Genomic DNA, 16,067 nt, shown 5'->3' on the forward strand with positions numbered 1-16,067 from the left:
ATACCAGGATTAAATCACTGGTATTTAAGGCATGCAATTCCCACAATAAATATTTATTCATTAACAATGAAGAAAACGAACAATAAGTAATAAAATTGGGTAAAAAGGACACAATTTTTACAGACTATTACAGGAAATACTGAAACAGATATTTCCATCTGAAAAGTTTTCAAGTCAATGTAAAACTCACAGTAAAATAGCAATGAGGTAACTAAGGATGAGGTATGAAACAGATAAGTATAAATACGAGCATCACCTGATACTTTGATATGACAAGACACACCAATGGTGAGAAAAGCTTCGTTGTCATTCTCGAATATCATGGTTTAGCAAATTACATCTGACGAAGCATTCCCATTACTAAATTACTTCTGCTAATAGACGTAACAAAATTTTACGAGAAAGTTAATCCACCTAATCCTGGCGGAGGTAAAGATCATAGCTCGCACCCCTTTGGGATTTTTTTTTACAGGAACACACTATATCGAAGGCGGAGATTCCGAATCTGCAAAAACAAAATCCGCATTTCAAAATTTAACCCCCTCCCCTACCAATTTCTTAAATTTTCACTTTAAAAAAAATTCTTTTGGGCGAAATACGCAGAAAAATACGGAGTTTATGAATTTGAAAAACAAATTTGTAAAATTTCAATTTTTCAAAAAAATAAACACCCCCTCCCATCCGCCCCTATGACAAGAAGTGAAATTAAAGTGTTTTCTCTGCTAATGTTTCACGCATGCATAGAATTATAAAATAGCAGACGCAAAAGGTATCCAAACAGAAAACCTGACACGCTAGAAATACTTTTTCAAAATTTTAATACGAATTACCAAAGAAGAAAAAATTTCAGAACTGAACCCCCCACCCAATTTCTTCATTTTGGGCGAAATATGTAGAAAAATACGGAGATCATGATTCTAAAAAAATTATTGGTAAAATTTCAATTTTTCAAACACCCCTCCCCTCCATCCTATGACAGAAAGTGAAATTTCCCCCATCCCCTTTTTTTCCTTTGCTAGATCTTTGGGGAGGGGGGTTTCAAAATGGGGTGAGGGGAAATAAAAAAAAATTTTTAATGCTTTTTTTCTTTTTTGCAGATTCGGAATCTCCGCCATCGATATAGTGTTCTCCCGTACAAAAAAAAAAAAAAAATCCCAAAGGGGATGCGGTCCATGATCTTTACCTCAACCCCTAATCCCTATTATTGTTAAAGTGACATTATAATTTAGTGAGAAATCTATATAAAGTTTGTAGATTAAAATTTGTCAGTTATATAACCTCCTGCTGAAGGTTATGTTGTATATACCTTTATCAATGCAAACATTTTAGTTAAGGTACAAATCTGGGATACAGTTCCCTATTTCAATACATATTCTGTCGGTTTAATATAGTAATTTTTTCTACTAAAAGCACAACAAATTCCTTCTACTACAGGTACAAAGGTCTGAAATTTTGAGAAAGTGGGGGGCTAGTCGATTACAACTTTTTCACGGCAGAATCTGAACTCAAAACGTAAAGACAGACGTTAGCCCGGCATGCTAATGATTCTGCCTGCTCACTGCCTTGGTTTAATGTAATTATAAAGCTTATTCAAAGTCGAGGTCCTTCCCATAGGGAAGACCCAACAAAGGTCCCATACATACCGGAAATAAAATTTTAACCGGAAATACCGGTAGAATGCTGGGATCGTTGTTAATGTCAGTTACTGTGTTTATCTCAAGAAATAGGTTCCTTGTGTTTATTTTTATTTCACAAATATTTTATATTTTCTTTGCCGTACGTGTCTACACTGACTTTATTATTTTGGTCAGCGCAAACCTAATTAAGTGATATTTGCATATTTAAAAGTTTACCTCACAAAGGTAAGTTATGTGCAAGCACTTTAAAAAAAAATTTCATGTGAATTTTCTTGCTTGTAACATCTTTCACATTTAAATGTAACACGGTTAACTGTCATATATGTTGCAATTGTTCTGTTTATGTAAGATATACAAAATTTGATTTTAGCTTTGGTATGGTGCAAAAGTTTTCAGTTTTACAAAGGTAAATAACTATAGAAAAACAGTAGGTATTTGTTAACTTTAGAATGTTAAAACTTTATATTATGTCTTATTTAAAAAACAAATAAAAAAAACACGTCCACAGAAATTGGTGGAGGTAAAGAATACGTACACCACCGGCTTTCGGCGTAACAAAAACCCGAACTCTAAAACTAGTCCTAAACCTCGAGTGTACGTATTCTTTACCTTTGCCTCCAAATTAAGATAAAGTCCACAAATCGAAAGATTTTGTCTCGTTACTCCGGTTTCTTAGAGCTTTTATACGAAGCCAAAGTGAAAATCAAGTTTTGTTATTTTGTGGTAGTGGTGAGGTGTGTGTGTATTAATATAGTTCTGTCTGTTAATGCAAGTGCTGTTTGTCTATTTGTGTGTATGTTAATGTGAATAACGAGATTTTTGGCCTTACGAATGGATTTATGGGGATTTTTTTCCCCTCCAGTTGCACTCATTGTTTTAACTATTTATTTATAGATTTGTGATGAAAATGAATTGTAACGGCTTTTAATAAAACCGTTACGAGGGAGTTTCGGATCAGGACGCCGAAATAAGTTGGATTTCTCCGTTTTGTTACTTGAGCCATCTATCTATTGTAGTCATTACATATTCCTTTTTTGGGGTGAATTCGAATTACAGCTGTTTCCGATAGTCATTATTGCTTCGCTTCGTTCGTTGATTGATTTACTCAACAATGAAGGAACGGTTGAAGAAAATTTGGATCTTTGTTTGGCTTTCACTTTTCAATTTCTTCCAATTGATTTCAAATTTGGTGTGTTAATGTAGTTGTGCTAATTATTGAAATACAATTAATTTTCGTCAAATCTATAAATAGATAGTTAATCACTTTGAAAGTTTGCAAATTTTGAGTAATTCAAATTTTAAAATTTTCATTTAAATTTAAAATTTCAAAACCTGAAGGCAAACAGATAAAATCCAAAAATTGAACGACTTTTAAATAACTATTGCTTTCCTCGTCGGAGTCGTGACGTTTCCAAAGAATAGCGTCGGAATGTATCTCATGCGCTCGTGTATGTTTTAAGTATCTGAGATTACGATTTTGCCAATAACGGGACGGGAAGGGACGCTTCTGTTTTTCCGTGACGTCTCAGTTTTGACAGGTTTTGAAAATCTTGTGTTGAAGAATTTTGTAATGCAACTTATCCAGTGATTGGAACATTGATGTTGGCAATTTTGTTAGAGAGTTTAAATCTAGATAATTTAAGCCTGGTTCTATAATACAAATTTCTTGTTTTAAATTGTCGTTATCTCTGGAGTTTAAAGCATCGATCTAAAAACTTTTCAAAAGAATTTCAAAACAGAATAATTACGGAAAAGAATTTAGGGGCTATCTCCTCAAATTTTCTTTTGTAGACTCCACTGTTTAAAAAACATACACATTCGAAGAAATTATGTTTTTTTTTTTTGTATATTTTATAATTTTGAACTATATTTTTTTAGGAACACTGATCATGATTTTTTTCTACGTTCGAGTGCCCTTCTTGACACCAACTCTCGCCTGTTTCCAAACAAGATAATGAATCCACTAGTCAACCCGCAAATTCTTTTGCTGACTAGAAGCAGTACCGTTTGTATGGACGGTGAGGCATTCATTTACAAACAGTATGTAACATGTCAAGAAGCCTGGGCATACGTTCCAGGCAGACTGCAAGCAAATCACGTATACGTACACACATACGCTCTTTCACTGTTTTCAGTCATTGGGCAACAGCCGTATAGGGGTATCACAATCAAGTGTTCAGTTGAACACACTAATCCCAGAAATTTGCAGTATATTCTGCAATGGAGCCTTTATTTTAGTCTGATGCTATTTTACTGATCTCTATTTATCAAGTGCTAATTTAAATTATGACATGTTTTAGCTCTTAACTCTTTACACTCTAAGGAGGCCAGGTCACATCCAGGTCATGACTCTTTGATACTCCTCTGTCATTTTTGTACTACTGTTTAGGTTCAAATTTGCACCCTTGAAGGTGATGAGGTACCTCAAAGCCAAGGTGCTTTTCTGATAGATGTAACCACTTTGCTATTATATACTAGTTATACAATGAAAAAGTACTTCTGAAATTCACTTTGACCAGATCCAGTTAGATCTCTTTTTGGCTGCTTCTGCCACTGCCTTTAGGTCTTTGGTATTCTTAGAAATTGAGAGCTGTGTCATTAGATCATAGGCAGAGTTGCATACAAACCCTCTTGATCACTAGCATAGCTAGAGTGTGTGCCACCCGGGCAGCCCTTCCATTTGCCGCCCCCAGACCCCACACATATCACATATTGCCTACAGCAATAGCCTGCAATAGGATGAAAAGTGACCCCCCCCTCCAGCTATGCTATAGTGAAGATTTTGGCTTTGAAGCCAGATTCTCTAAACTTGCATGCTTCTCAGTCTTTTAAATGTAGGCTTTCTCCATTCTACTTTCATATGTTACAGTGAGTTGAGTCAGAATCGTTTGATTTATGTGAATGGAGTTACTGTTCAGTCTCTTACCACTCTTGTTCTTGATTTCTGAGTTGTTTCCAGTTTACAAGATTTGCTGTGCACTCCCAATCATCCACTCTATCTAGTAGATTCTGCTTCCATGATTCAATACACAGCTGTTCTAGGTCATAGTTTTTTGCTACCTTCTAGAGCTTCTAGTGGTGTGGACTTTTTTGCTCACATTACAAATCAAACATATGCTCATTTTAAGCACTTGGTTCTGCTTCCATATGCAACTCCTTTGGGCAAGCACCACCTTACATGAGCTCAGTGTATACTCTGCTGTTTGTTTTGACAGAATAGGCACTCAGGGTTGGCTAATTTTCCCCATTTCATCAAGTTTATATTCGAGGACAGGAGGTCATATACACAGATCTGAGGATGAAGCTAATTCTAAGAGTCATCATGCCTCTGGTCATTCTAGCTAAGACACTTTCCCATGGCATCTTTTGTCCTTGTTGGCACTTTGGAGTTTTTCTGGTCTTCTATTCTTCCCTCATTTCCTCTATTATGTCCATCTTTGTTTCCCTTTTGTTGTTTATCACCATTCCACTGAGCCCCTATCCCTATGTATTAATTTACATATATCCTGTTATTACTCTTATCTTGAAGCTCTTTTGTTGTGTCTACTGTATCTTGTGTTTTCCATTTTCTTCTAGTTTCCAGTTGGGCTGGATTTGTTTTACAGTCTTGTCTCCCAAGTGCTCAAGCATACTTAAAGAGCTTTACTTTTTCAGTTTAGTAGAAATTATATATTGCAGAAATAATCTGCATGTAAGTAATCAACTAAATGATTAGGTACAACTCACAGATTCATCTCTCCAGTTATACCATGACTCTACTTAGCTAAGAAACACATTGCATACTCCAGTATGCAGTAATGAATTTTATGGTTGCATTATCAAACTCTGCACATGTTGCACTTTCCACTGTTCTGTACATTTCAGTACACCTATTGATAATGCTAGATTAGCTTTTATTGAGCTGTCATATCAAATATATTCTGGCCAGAGCATCTCATATTTTCTCTATGTACAGGGAACACAGCACCATGTTATCAAATATGTCCTTTTTTTAAGACTGTGGATGCTATTTATAGCTTGTTAAGTAACCATGAAAAAGCTCTGATTCTGGTGGTTTCCACGTTGAAAATGAGCCAAGAAAACTCAGAGCATGGAAGTTACTGCATGTAATGTTGGTGGTTTGCATCCCTGTTTAATATTTGGAGCTCATGTCATTATTTTGATATTGTCTTGGTTTAGTGAGTGATAAAGTGTGTTTTAAGAATGTCCTTCTAGTAGTGTTCTTGGATATTGAATATATCTAGGTGTGTTATAGGTGATTTTAAAGATTACTCTTCTACATATGTATTCAGTTTTTCAAAAAACTTACAAAAAAAAACCCCAGTTGTTCAAGTAGAAAAATTTACTAAAATCTCTTTTATTTAAGTCATTATACTTTTACTACTGGTTGTGTGTAGCTCAAATTAACTCTACTTAGATGTCTCCATGGTGGGTCTAATGTATTGTTATATATATATATATACCTGCTATAAAATCATTCAGGCACTTTGTTATGCTTTAGTTGATGGTTGGCAGCTATTTGTTATAAAGCACATGATGTAAGCAAATGCTTACATCATATGCTGAAGTGGAATGTTTGAACTGAATAAAGCAATTATTTTGTTTACAAGTTCAGTTTGCTATAAAATACAAATAACAGTGAAAAAGTTTCTTTTGACTACATAGCTTTGATGGTACTTCATTGATAATTTCTATACAATTTTCTGCATATTCTAATTTTACTAAAGCTTCATCAGACACTGTAAACTTTGATCTGTAACTGCAGATATATATTGAGATGAGTGCATTAGAGATTGATTTCTTTCCAGGAGCTTCTCTGCTTATATTCAAAAATGACCATTTTTCCATAAGTATGTCAGTCAAAAAGGACCACAACCAGAACATCAGCATCTAAGACCTTGCTATAACAAGAATACATCAAGCAAAGTAACTTAAAATGCTGCTATTAGCATATATATTTCATGAACATATTGATGTTTTTATTTAAGTAGTGTTGCTAGTTTCATAAATATTTGCTTGACCTTCTCTCTCTCTCAGAAAATATCCTTGTATTGACTTATCAACTCAATCTAAAAAGACTGCTTTGTAATTTTTCTATTTAATCAAAAGATATATTTAAATGTTTTTGTGTAACTTGTGTTCCTCTATGGCTTTCTTAAATGACTCAGTTTTATAATAATTAAATTTAGAGGATCATTAAACAAATCTTATTGTTTACTTGTTTCTATGTTTCTATGTTGGCAACTCCTCCCTCCTTTTATTTATTCATACCTAGATAACAATTTGAAACCAGTTGCTGCTAAATCTTGCCTCTTTTTGCCAGTTGATTCAATATTTAAAGTGAAACTAAATAGCTTCTTAGTGAAATCATTTAGTCTCTCATTAAGCCTTCAATTTCTTCATTTTATGAGCACAAGTATTAGTAGTAAGAAATAGTGGGCAACAATGCCTTATTATCAACTACTTATAAACAAGAAACCACTGTTGTTTTCTGGATGCCTATTGAACATCTTAGAATAAATGCAACAGCAAACATAAGAACAGATTTCACATTTGCCATAAGATTTCAAGCTGTTGGTAATTTATTCCAAGTTACCATTTGGTGTGACTAATTCCATAAGTGCTTTTCAAAGAGTGATGGATGGTGTAATTACTGACATTGATGTCAAAGGTGATTATACTTATTTTGTTGATTCATTGTCAAAAACCTTTTGAGAAGCACAGTGGAAACTTAACTCAGTTTATTTCCCTTACTGAGTGACTCAACTGTGACATATGTCTTCTTTGTTTAACATCTGTTTGTTACTTAGGTTATAAAATAAAAAAAACATAATTCTCCAGCAACCTGATCTGAAAAAATTGAAATCCCTCTTTGATTACCACATGGCTATAGCTATTGTAGAATGTGTTCGGAAATGGTCAACTTTGAGGTTACTTCACATTTACATCCGATCAACAAGTGATCTCATCTATATTTAGTTATAAAAGTAGAAGAGAAATGAAATTCTTCATTGAGTTAAACAAATGTGGTGCATAAGAGTACTTTTGGTGTATTTCTGTGACTTGTGACATTTTACTTTTATTTTTTACATGTCTCAATGCTCTGCCTTTCACTTGGATCTCAAACAAATAACAATTTTGATGACCTTATTGTTGTTATGAAATCTGTCATAGAGCTTCTGTATAGAAGTCAACCAATATGTTGTATGTTTGTAGTTTCAGTTAGTGGAGACAGGTGAGGTGGGTATGATGGAATTGGTCAGGCCAGGCTGGTTGCTTTTGCTCTTACAATTCTAGTGGTGTATATTCAAGCAGAGTGTTTGGAGTTATTGATGCTGTGACAAGTGTTTGTATGATTGTGTCATTCAGTGACAGAGGAAAGAAGAATGAGTGAAAAGGTTGTTTGAGAGATGAGAGGGTATACTGTCAGGTGAAAACCTGACAGTATACATACAGAAATATATAAATACATACACTCATGTATGTGTATATATACACACACATACGAGTGGACAAATGAGAGGCACTCAACACATTTAGCCGGCATTACATATAGTATCATTTTAAAACGGTTTGATTTGGTCTCATGCAACTGAAAATTTCATAGACTCCTCACCTCACTCATCAGGCCCAGATGACGGAATCATGCATCATCATTTAACATTCATTGTCCACATTGGCATGGGTTGCATGGTTGACTACAGCTGGCAAGCTGTGGAGCTGCACCAGACTCCAGTCTGATTTGGCATGGTTTCTACTGTTGGATGCCCTTCCTAACAACAACCATTTTACAGTGTGTGCTGGGTGATTTCATGTACCACTGCATTGTGCTTTTACATGACACCACATGGGTACCTTTATGTGGCACCACCACGAGTGCTTTCTACCATCTGAAGGACCAATCTTAACACCTCTGCAGTGGAGTTCAGGTCTTGAGTACAGCAAGATTCCAGGTATCTTGGTCCTTTGTCATCTCACCTGAAAGGTTCAACATCCTGTGGTTGTTCCTCAGTACTTCATCTCATGTCTTCCTGGGTCTCCCACTTCCATGTGTTCCATCTACTTTGAGAGATCGGTACTTCTTTATGGAGCTGTTGGCATCCATCCGCATCACATGACCAAACCAGTGCAGTCGTCTCTCTTGCATACTGCATCTAATTCCTCTTGTGCCTAACTTCTCTCTCAATACTTTAGCACTCTGTCAAACATGTACACTTATATTACACATCCAGCAGAGTATATTAGTCTCATTCATTTCTAACCTTTGCATGTACTCTGCATTCAGGGCCCACATCTCACTACTATGTAGAATTGCTGTCCTTATAACATGTATCACACAATCTTCAATTCACTTAGAGAGAGAGAGAAACCTTTTGTGGCCAACAGAGGTAACAACTCTCTGAATTTCCTCTATCCTATTCTTATTCTAGCTATCACACTCTCCGTGCATCTTCCCTCACTACTAATTTGGTCCCCTTGGTAGCAGAAATTATCTGTTACCTCAAATGAGTCACCAGGGCATTTGACAGAATCAATTTCCTGAGTCCCAGCTTCCACCATTACCAATTTTACTATTCATTTTGCCATGTCTATATGTGAGTGTTCTCTCACACTATGTTGCCAATCATTCTAGTCCTTTGTCATCTCCTCTAAGAGATGCAACAACTTTGGATCAGTCTTCACTACTTTAACCCAAGCGTTCCTTGAGATGTGTGTGTAAAAAGAGACACAAAGAGAGCTCATCTTCTGCATTGGTATATAATTCTGCTTCCATTTTACTTCATTTTATTTTCAGCAGACTATTTGGATCTGAAAATGGGCAAGCATCAATTCGCCAAAATCTTCCTTATTTTTTTAACGTTTGCTGTGCACATGGCTATGCTTGGTGTTAGTTACTTGGCAGTATTTCCAGAAAAAAGTCGAGGTAATAATCTTTTACTGTCTTTAAACTGTTATGTAAAAATTAAGCTCTCTTTAACATCAGTGAAACATACTTTGATAGTAGAATAGTACCTTCAGATCTTATGTGTCATGAGAGGTGATCAATAGATGAAACACCTAATAAAAATTTGAAAGAGTCCTTAAAGCTCAATTTTGTTGACTGTGGATAAGATGTGGAAAGAAGCTGATGTATAAGATCTTGAATTGGCCATGGGCCATAACTTGCAGCAATAAAAGAATAGAATATTTTTGGTTGGGCTGGGGGCACTGAGATAAGGATCCTATCCTCAGGTGCACCACTTTTCTTTGAACTTCTGAAATTGAATGGTTGGGCTGGTCATGCCAAATTTAAGCTAACAGAATCTACTTAAATAGGGTTAGTTGGTGTTGGAGCTACTATAGTTATAATGTGGCTGAATATACCACTTGTGTAACCCAAATGTAGTGGTTCATAATCTTTTTGGCTTCGTGATGCCCTGGATATCAAATAAAAATAACTGGCCCATTAGAAATCAGATAAAAATAATTACTTAAGTTAATAAAACTGTTTTAAAGTTTAAAAATTGAGTAAAACATAGTAAGCTATAGTTAAGATTGAAATATGTGATTTAACCCTTTAGCACTTAAACTGGCCATATCCGACATAGATATTCTTGTTTTATGCTCAAACTGGCCATATCTGGACTCTCTCACCTACCCTACAATGTCATTCTGAAAATATACAATCACATCATTGAAATTTTGAAGCTATGAATTAATGTATGATTAATTCAAAACAATGTGAATAAGTAAGCATTACATTTGACACAATAATTGGAATGCTAAAGTGTTAAGGCAGATTTGGCTGCTATTTCTTGCAAGTTGAGCAACTTCTTCATTAGTTCAGATTACAAAGTTCTCTTTTGTTGGCTCAAACGATTTTTTTCTCTACAGGTATTTACACTGATTGTTATTTGCATTGTTTATTAACGATTACCATTTTTCTGTTGAAAAACATAGTTTTTTTTTTATTAATTTTGAAAATAACGAAGGATTTAATAAAATAATTTTGTCATTATGAAGTTAATGTTTGGAACATAAATTATGAAATTTTGATTGAAGATTTTAACTTAGATCACACTAAAGCATTGAAGTTTCTATAATAGTACTAAAGACTCCGCCGGTTACGACGACGAGGGTCCCAGCTGATACGATCAACGGAACAGCTTGCTCGTGAAATTAACGTGCAAATGGCTGAGCATTCCACAGACACGTGTACCCTTAACGTAGTTCTCGGGGATAATCAGCGTGACACAGAGAGTGACAAGGCTGACCCTTTGAAATACAAGTACAACTCATTTTTGCCAGCTGAGTGGACTGGAGCAACGTGAAATAAAGTGTCTTGCTCAAGGACACAACGCGTCGCCGGGAATCGAACTCACAACCTTACGATCATGAGCCGAATGCCCTAACCACTAAGCCACGCGCCCTCACTAATAGTACTAAGGGCTGTCTCAAATGCATTGATATCTTGTTTTTCAAGATATTCATTAGTATAGATTTTCCAAATCCTTAAATTATGTTTTAAAATCCATGTTTGCACCGAGATGCATATTTTGGTGCACTAAGAACCACTGTCTTAATGCATGAATTAGGAGTCCTGCAGTCTTTGTGACCTTTCTGGTAGGTCAGCAACAAAGATAATGATGTCAATCCATTTTAATGGCACCTTGTTCTTATTTTATCCAACCTTTGGAACAATCTTGAAATAACTCAAATGTTCAACCTCCAAATGGGCCCTCCTTGACAATGAGGAAACTTTATTTTTTGAATTGCTGATATTAATCCAATTAGAGGAATAAAGGAAAATGTACACGTGGAATTTGCAAACACAAGACATTCAGAAGTTGTGGAAAAGTTCTGTAATTGACCATAGATTTTGGTATTAGAAGAAAAATATTTGACAGAGCACAAGTAATTCCAAACTATATACGAGAAGTTTGAAACTTTGAAATCAAGAGTAATATTTGTAGAAAGAGCGAAGTGGGTTCAAACAAATGCTTTTATGTATGAACGATTTGATAGGTTTGGAAATGAAAGTTATTCCTCATAATATACCAGTAAGAGTGAAAAATAAAAATCATAAAAATAACTTTTAGTTTATTGTTGGTGAAGAGAATTTGCTTCCTAGAGTGTAACTTGTTAAAAACTTCTTGTTTGTAAAATCTTATTTTATCTTTACAAACACTTTATTCATGAATTCTGATATGCTTGTTTCCTACATCAGATTGCTCCTATTTGGATATTGTCATGTCAAAGTTGAACTGTATATGATAAATTTTGCTATTCAAAAAGCAGCTAGAAAGAACTAAAACCTGGAAAGGCCATGCTTATCCTGAAATTATAGGCTTTTTTCATTAACAAGCTTCATATGTAAAACTTTTCAATGAACGATTAATGATCAGTTGGTTTCTTGAACAGAACAGTATCTTTATTGATTTTGTATATTTCAGAGTCTTTGAAACTTAAGATTATCTGACTTGCTTGGAGACATACATTTTGTGATGCCTTATTAGCAAAAAACACGGAGTATCTGAATTCTTTGATGTAGAAAAGTTTCTTACAGTATAAATTTACATGGCAACACAACAAATTTATGTTTCATTGTATTGACCAGACTATAGGATGTCGTACATCACTGGTCACAATGTGCATTGTAGCTTTCAAATGATGGCACCCTGTTGGCTTGATGGGTAGGCTGACATTCCCACTAAATGGAATAGCAATCTATCACAGGGTTACTCATTTACTGCTGAGTGGATAGGAGCAACATCAAATGAAGTGTTTTGCTCAAGAACACAACATGCCACAAGTCTGGGAAATGAAATCACTATCTTGCAATCATGTGTGCAGTACCTTAACCACTAGGCCATGCATCTTAGTACATGTGTGTAATTGTAAACTTTTTTTAACAGCAGTTGGGAGTTTCTAGTGTAGCAGGACTTTTGTTTTTCATACCCTGTTTAACTCGAAAATTATCAAATTAACTGAATTCTTAATCATATCAGTATTTTTGTATACTGATGCAGAAAAACATAGTAAACATCTATATTATCTTGCTTCACAATGGTTTCAAATTTTCTAAAACTGAGAAGATTGTGTATACATTTTTGTAATGTTCCTTCACTATGAATGCCAATTTATTGAGTTCCATTGTGCTTAAACACTTTAAATTAGTATTGCATAGCAAAAATTTACTCTGTATTTGCAGAGAGAAGTGAATTAAACTTTTTAACATAGTGTTTTTGTTTCAAAATTTAAAATCTATTGCAATTTATAGCTCTGATTAAACCTCATTTTTCATCTGATAAGTTTCAAGATAGATAGGAGCTTGTTTTTTACTCATACTATATGTGTGTTTGCGTGTAAGACAAAAATTGAATTGTAATTGATTTCAATTTTCATGTTGAATACTGAAAATAAAGAAGTTGAAATTTAGATTTATGCAAATTTTCAAAGATTTATTATCTTTTTCTAAGAATTTATATTTTCTTTATAGGCCTGTTCACTTCTGAAACTGGTAACATTTCTCATAAATATGATCTGGCTGCTGTTCCTGATGATTCAGCTTTCTCCATTTGGGGTGCAATTTACCTGTCAGAAGCATTGTGGCTTTTGTATGCAATCACAACTGTATTTCGATCAACTTCCAAAGGACCTTTATATGTTTCGTGTAATGTGATGCCTTCGCAAATGCTTATTGGTTTTATACTTAACTGTATTATCAATATAATTTGGTTAATTGCGTTCGACAGAGAAAAAATTCTTTATTCTGGTATCATTATTTCCTTCCTTCCATTATGCCTTATATACTGCCTTGTCCTTTCTCATAGAAGATTGCATTCTTATTCTGTCTTCATGATTAAAGAGTCTTTGCTTTTTGATATTTGGATTAATCGTTTCTTAGTCCAAAATGGTATTGCCGTAAATGCTACATGGGTATCTATTGCAACATGTTTGAACTTCGGAATGGTTCTTACCTATGTTTATGATGTCAAAGAAGAAATTTCTAGCATTATTGTTCTGATGATGGTGTCAATTGGAACCCTGTTATATACTTGCTTTGATTACAAGCGCAAGCTTACCCACTATACAGTGACACCATATATGGTTGTTAGCTGGGCTACAGTTGGCGTACTGCTTAAACATGCTTCAGAAACTTCTTGGACTAATATTACTATATTGTCTGTTGTTCTCCTGGTTTGTACTTGCATTGTGTTGGGGTTCAAAGTCTTCTCCATTTTATTTCCATTAAAAACTGATCGTAAAAGTAAGGCAAAGAAAAGTTCTTAAATATGAATGTCCATTGAAATGAGAGGACAAATAAATCTCGCAACTAAATATAAGAAAATATTTTTTTAGTACAAATTCTTTTTACTAAGAATATCTTTAATTTTATATTTTACTGATACTTATTTATAAAACACATTGGAGTGGCAGCTGAACTTAAAACTATAAGGGCCTAAACTATTTTCGAAAAAACTTCTTTTTATATATGTATGTTGATTCCATTGCTCTCAAAAATGGAAAAAGCTACATTTTTCTAAGTCAATATATCCAATAAGTACAAATCATTATTTCTCAAGGTACTTGTCATACATTTTTTTAAACATGCTTGTAGTTATTACAAGCACCCAAGTCTTAACATTTTAACAATCTAAAAGTTATAAGAATAATAAATTGAATGTCTTCTATGTTGATTGCCCATCATCTGGTACAGTATCAAAAATTACAGATTCAATGCTTTAGAAAGCTAAATTTCTATACATGTTCATCATAGTGATACTTAATTATCAATTAAGATTACTTCTAACTTTAAAGATACATCATCAGAATGCCTTTTGAATTTCATTCATTCGAACTTTTAATCTCAGTACATTGATTAAAATATAAAATTTATACTAAATTAGATTATATTTTTCCACTGAAAATTGTATAATTTTTTTTTTTTTTTTAATTTTCATATAATAAGCGAACTGAAAAATTAAACAATGATATTTTGCTATGTAAAGTTTTAGAATCCAGTATTATACATTGAAATCATTTTTGTAATCACATGAAAAAGGGCTTTTCATTACAGATAACTCATTAATATAAATTTGTGACAAAAACACTTATAGATTGTGTCTTTTAAAACGTTTTAAGTAATTTAATATACTACTCATTGTTTCAAGGATACTTGTGGATCATACTGTTACTATGTCTCAATTATCATGTGTAACTTTTCTTATTGAACTGTTTTCACTGTGTTTTGAAAGAACTAAAGTTTGTATATAGACTGACTTTTGCACTTTTTTACATTTTCATAATCAAACTTTCCATAACAAAATTGCATTAGTTTTTCTCATTTTTATGTAGTAATTTTTTAAATAAAAAAGTTATTAAACATTTTATTATATTGTTTTGTTCTTGTTTTTTTTCCTCCTCTTATTTGTGAATCTACATAAGTATTTAAATATAAGTATCTTAGAATTCACTGTGAAAGGATTTTTTGTATTTCAGTCTATTCAATAAAATGATCTCCAGAAAGCATCTTGAAAATCTTTTGAGAATCAAACCAGTTACTTGATATGATCAAAAGTATTATTCTTCAATAGGTAATAATCTCTATTTCATGAAGAGATCAGCAAGAACCAGTCTACTTCTGGTCATAACTATGAAAGGAATTGAACTTTCTGCTGTTATTTTCAGTGAAGGTTGTCAAAGTAGCACTGCACTGTGTGTTACAAGATATGAATCACTGATAGCTTAGTATACTTTCAACTCAGGACCGTTATGTAGTGATTCCCAAATGATTGATCAAAGCTTACCAATGTCACAAAAATATTGCTAGGTGTGTTGTGAAAATAAAATTAGATTTAAAAATTGTGAAAACTACAAAATAGAATTCTAAATATAGTCTTTAATGGTGATTCATTTATTGAATATAGTAATAGGTTATTTTCTGTAGTGTTTTTTATAGGCATAATCTTTTTGTTTTACTTGTTTCAGTCATTTGACTGCAGCCATGCTGGGGCATCGTCTTCAATTTTTAGTCGAATGAATCAACCCCAGTATTTATATTTTATTTTGAGCATGGTACTTATTCTATCAGTCTCTTGCCCAACTGCTAAGTTACAGAGACATAAACACACCAATACCGGTTGTCAAGTGGTGATGGAGGGACAAACATACACATATGACAAGCTTCTTTCAGTCTCCGTCTACCAAATCCATTCACAAGGCTTCAGTCGCCCTGAGGCTATAGTAGAAGATGCCCAAGGTGCCAGACAGTGGGACTGAACCTGGAACCTTGTAGTTGGAAAGGAAGCTTAACTGTTTTATTTTTATTAGAGTATTTTGTTCTAAAAAGCCATGAGCCAAAACTCAAAAGTTGTGTGAACCACTGCTCCAGATCTTATGTTTATATTAAAGCATCTGTACCAGCAACATGTGAGAGTACCCAACACA

At 33.9% G+C, this 16,067-nt stretch overlaps 1 protein-coding gene across 3 annotated transcripts; it reads left to right on the top strand.

The window, feature by feature from the left end:
* The first annotated feature begins 1,596 nt into the window (after window positions 1-1,596).
* Window positions 1,597-14,092, top strand: LOC115209776. Of its 3 annotated transcripts, none has more exons than XM_029778292.2 (3): window positions 1,597-1,862; window positions 9,436-9,561; window positions 13,117-14,092. In XM_029778292.2, exons 2-3 carry the CDS (start codon window positions 9,453-9,455, stop codon window positions 13,908-13,910), a joined length of 903 nt encoding a protein of 300 aa, XP_029634152.1. In that variant the 5' UTR covers window positions 1,597-1,862; window positions 9,436-9,452; the 3' UTR covers window positions 13,911-14,092. The 3 variants fall into 3 exon arrangements, with proteins under 3 accessions (XP_029634152.1, XP_036357012.1, XP_029634151.1); XM_036501119.1 differs by having other exon boundaries at window positions 1,597-1,806; window positions 9,433-9,561; XM_029778291.2 differs by having other exon boundaries at window positions 1,599-1,862; window positions 9,433-9,561.
* The last annotated feature ends 1,975 nt before the right edge of the window (window positions 14,093-16,067 follow it).

This window comes from Octopus sinensis, linkage group LG3, assembly GCF_006345805.1.
Source record: "Octopus sinensis linkage group LG3, ASM634580v1, whole genome shotgun sequence".
Lineage (NCBI taxonomy): Eukaryota > Metazoa > Mollusca > Cephalopoda > Octopoda > Octopodidae > Octopus > Octopus sinensis.

Bases quoted from the DNA above. Each gene is read 5' to 3' on its own strand.
- LOC115209776 (XM_029778292.2), top strand. From the start codon at position 9,453: ATGGGCAAGCATCAATTCGCCAAAATCTTCCTTATTTTTTTAACGTTT. The intron at 9,562-13,116 runs GTAATAATCTTT...TTTTCTTTATAG, and splicing joins ATTTCCAGAAAAAAGTCGAG to GCCTGTTCACTTCTGAAACT.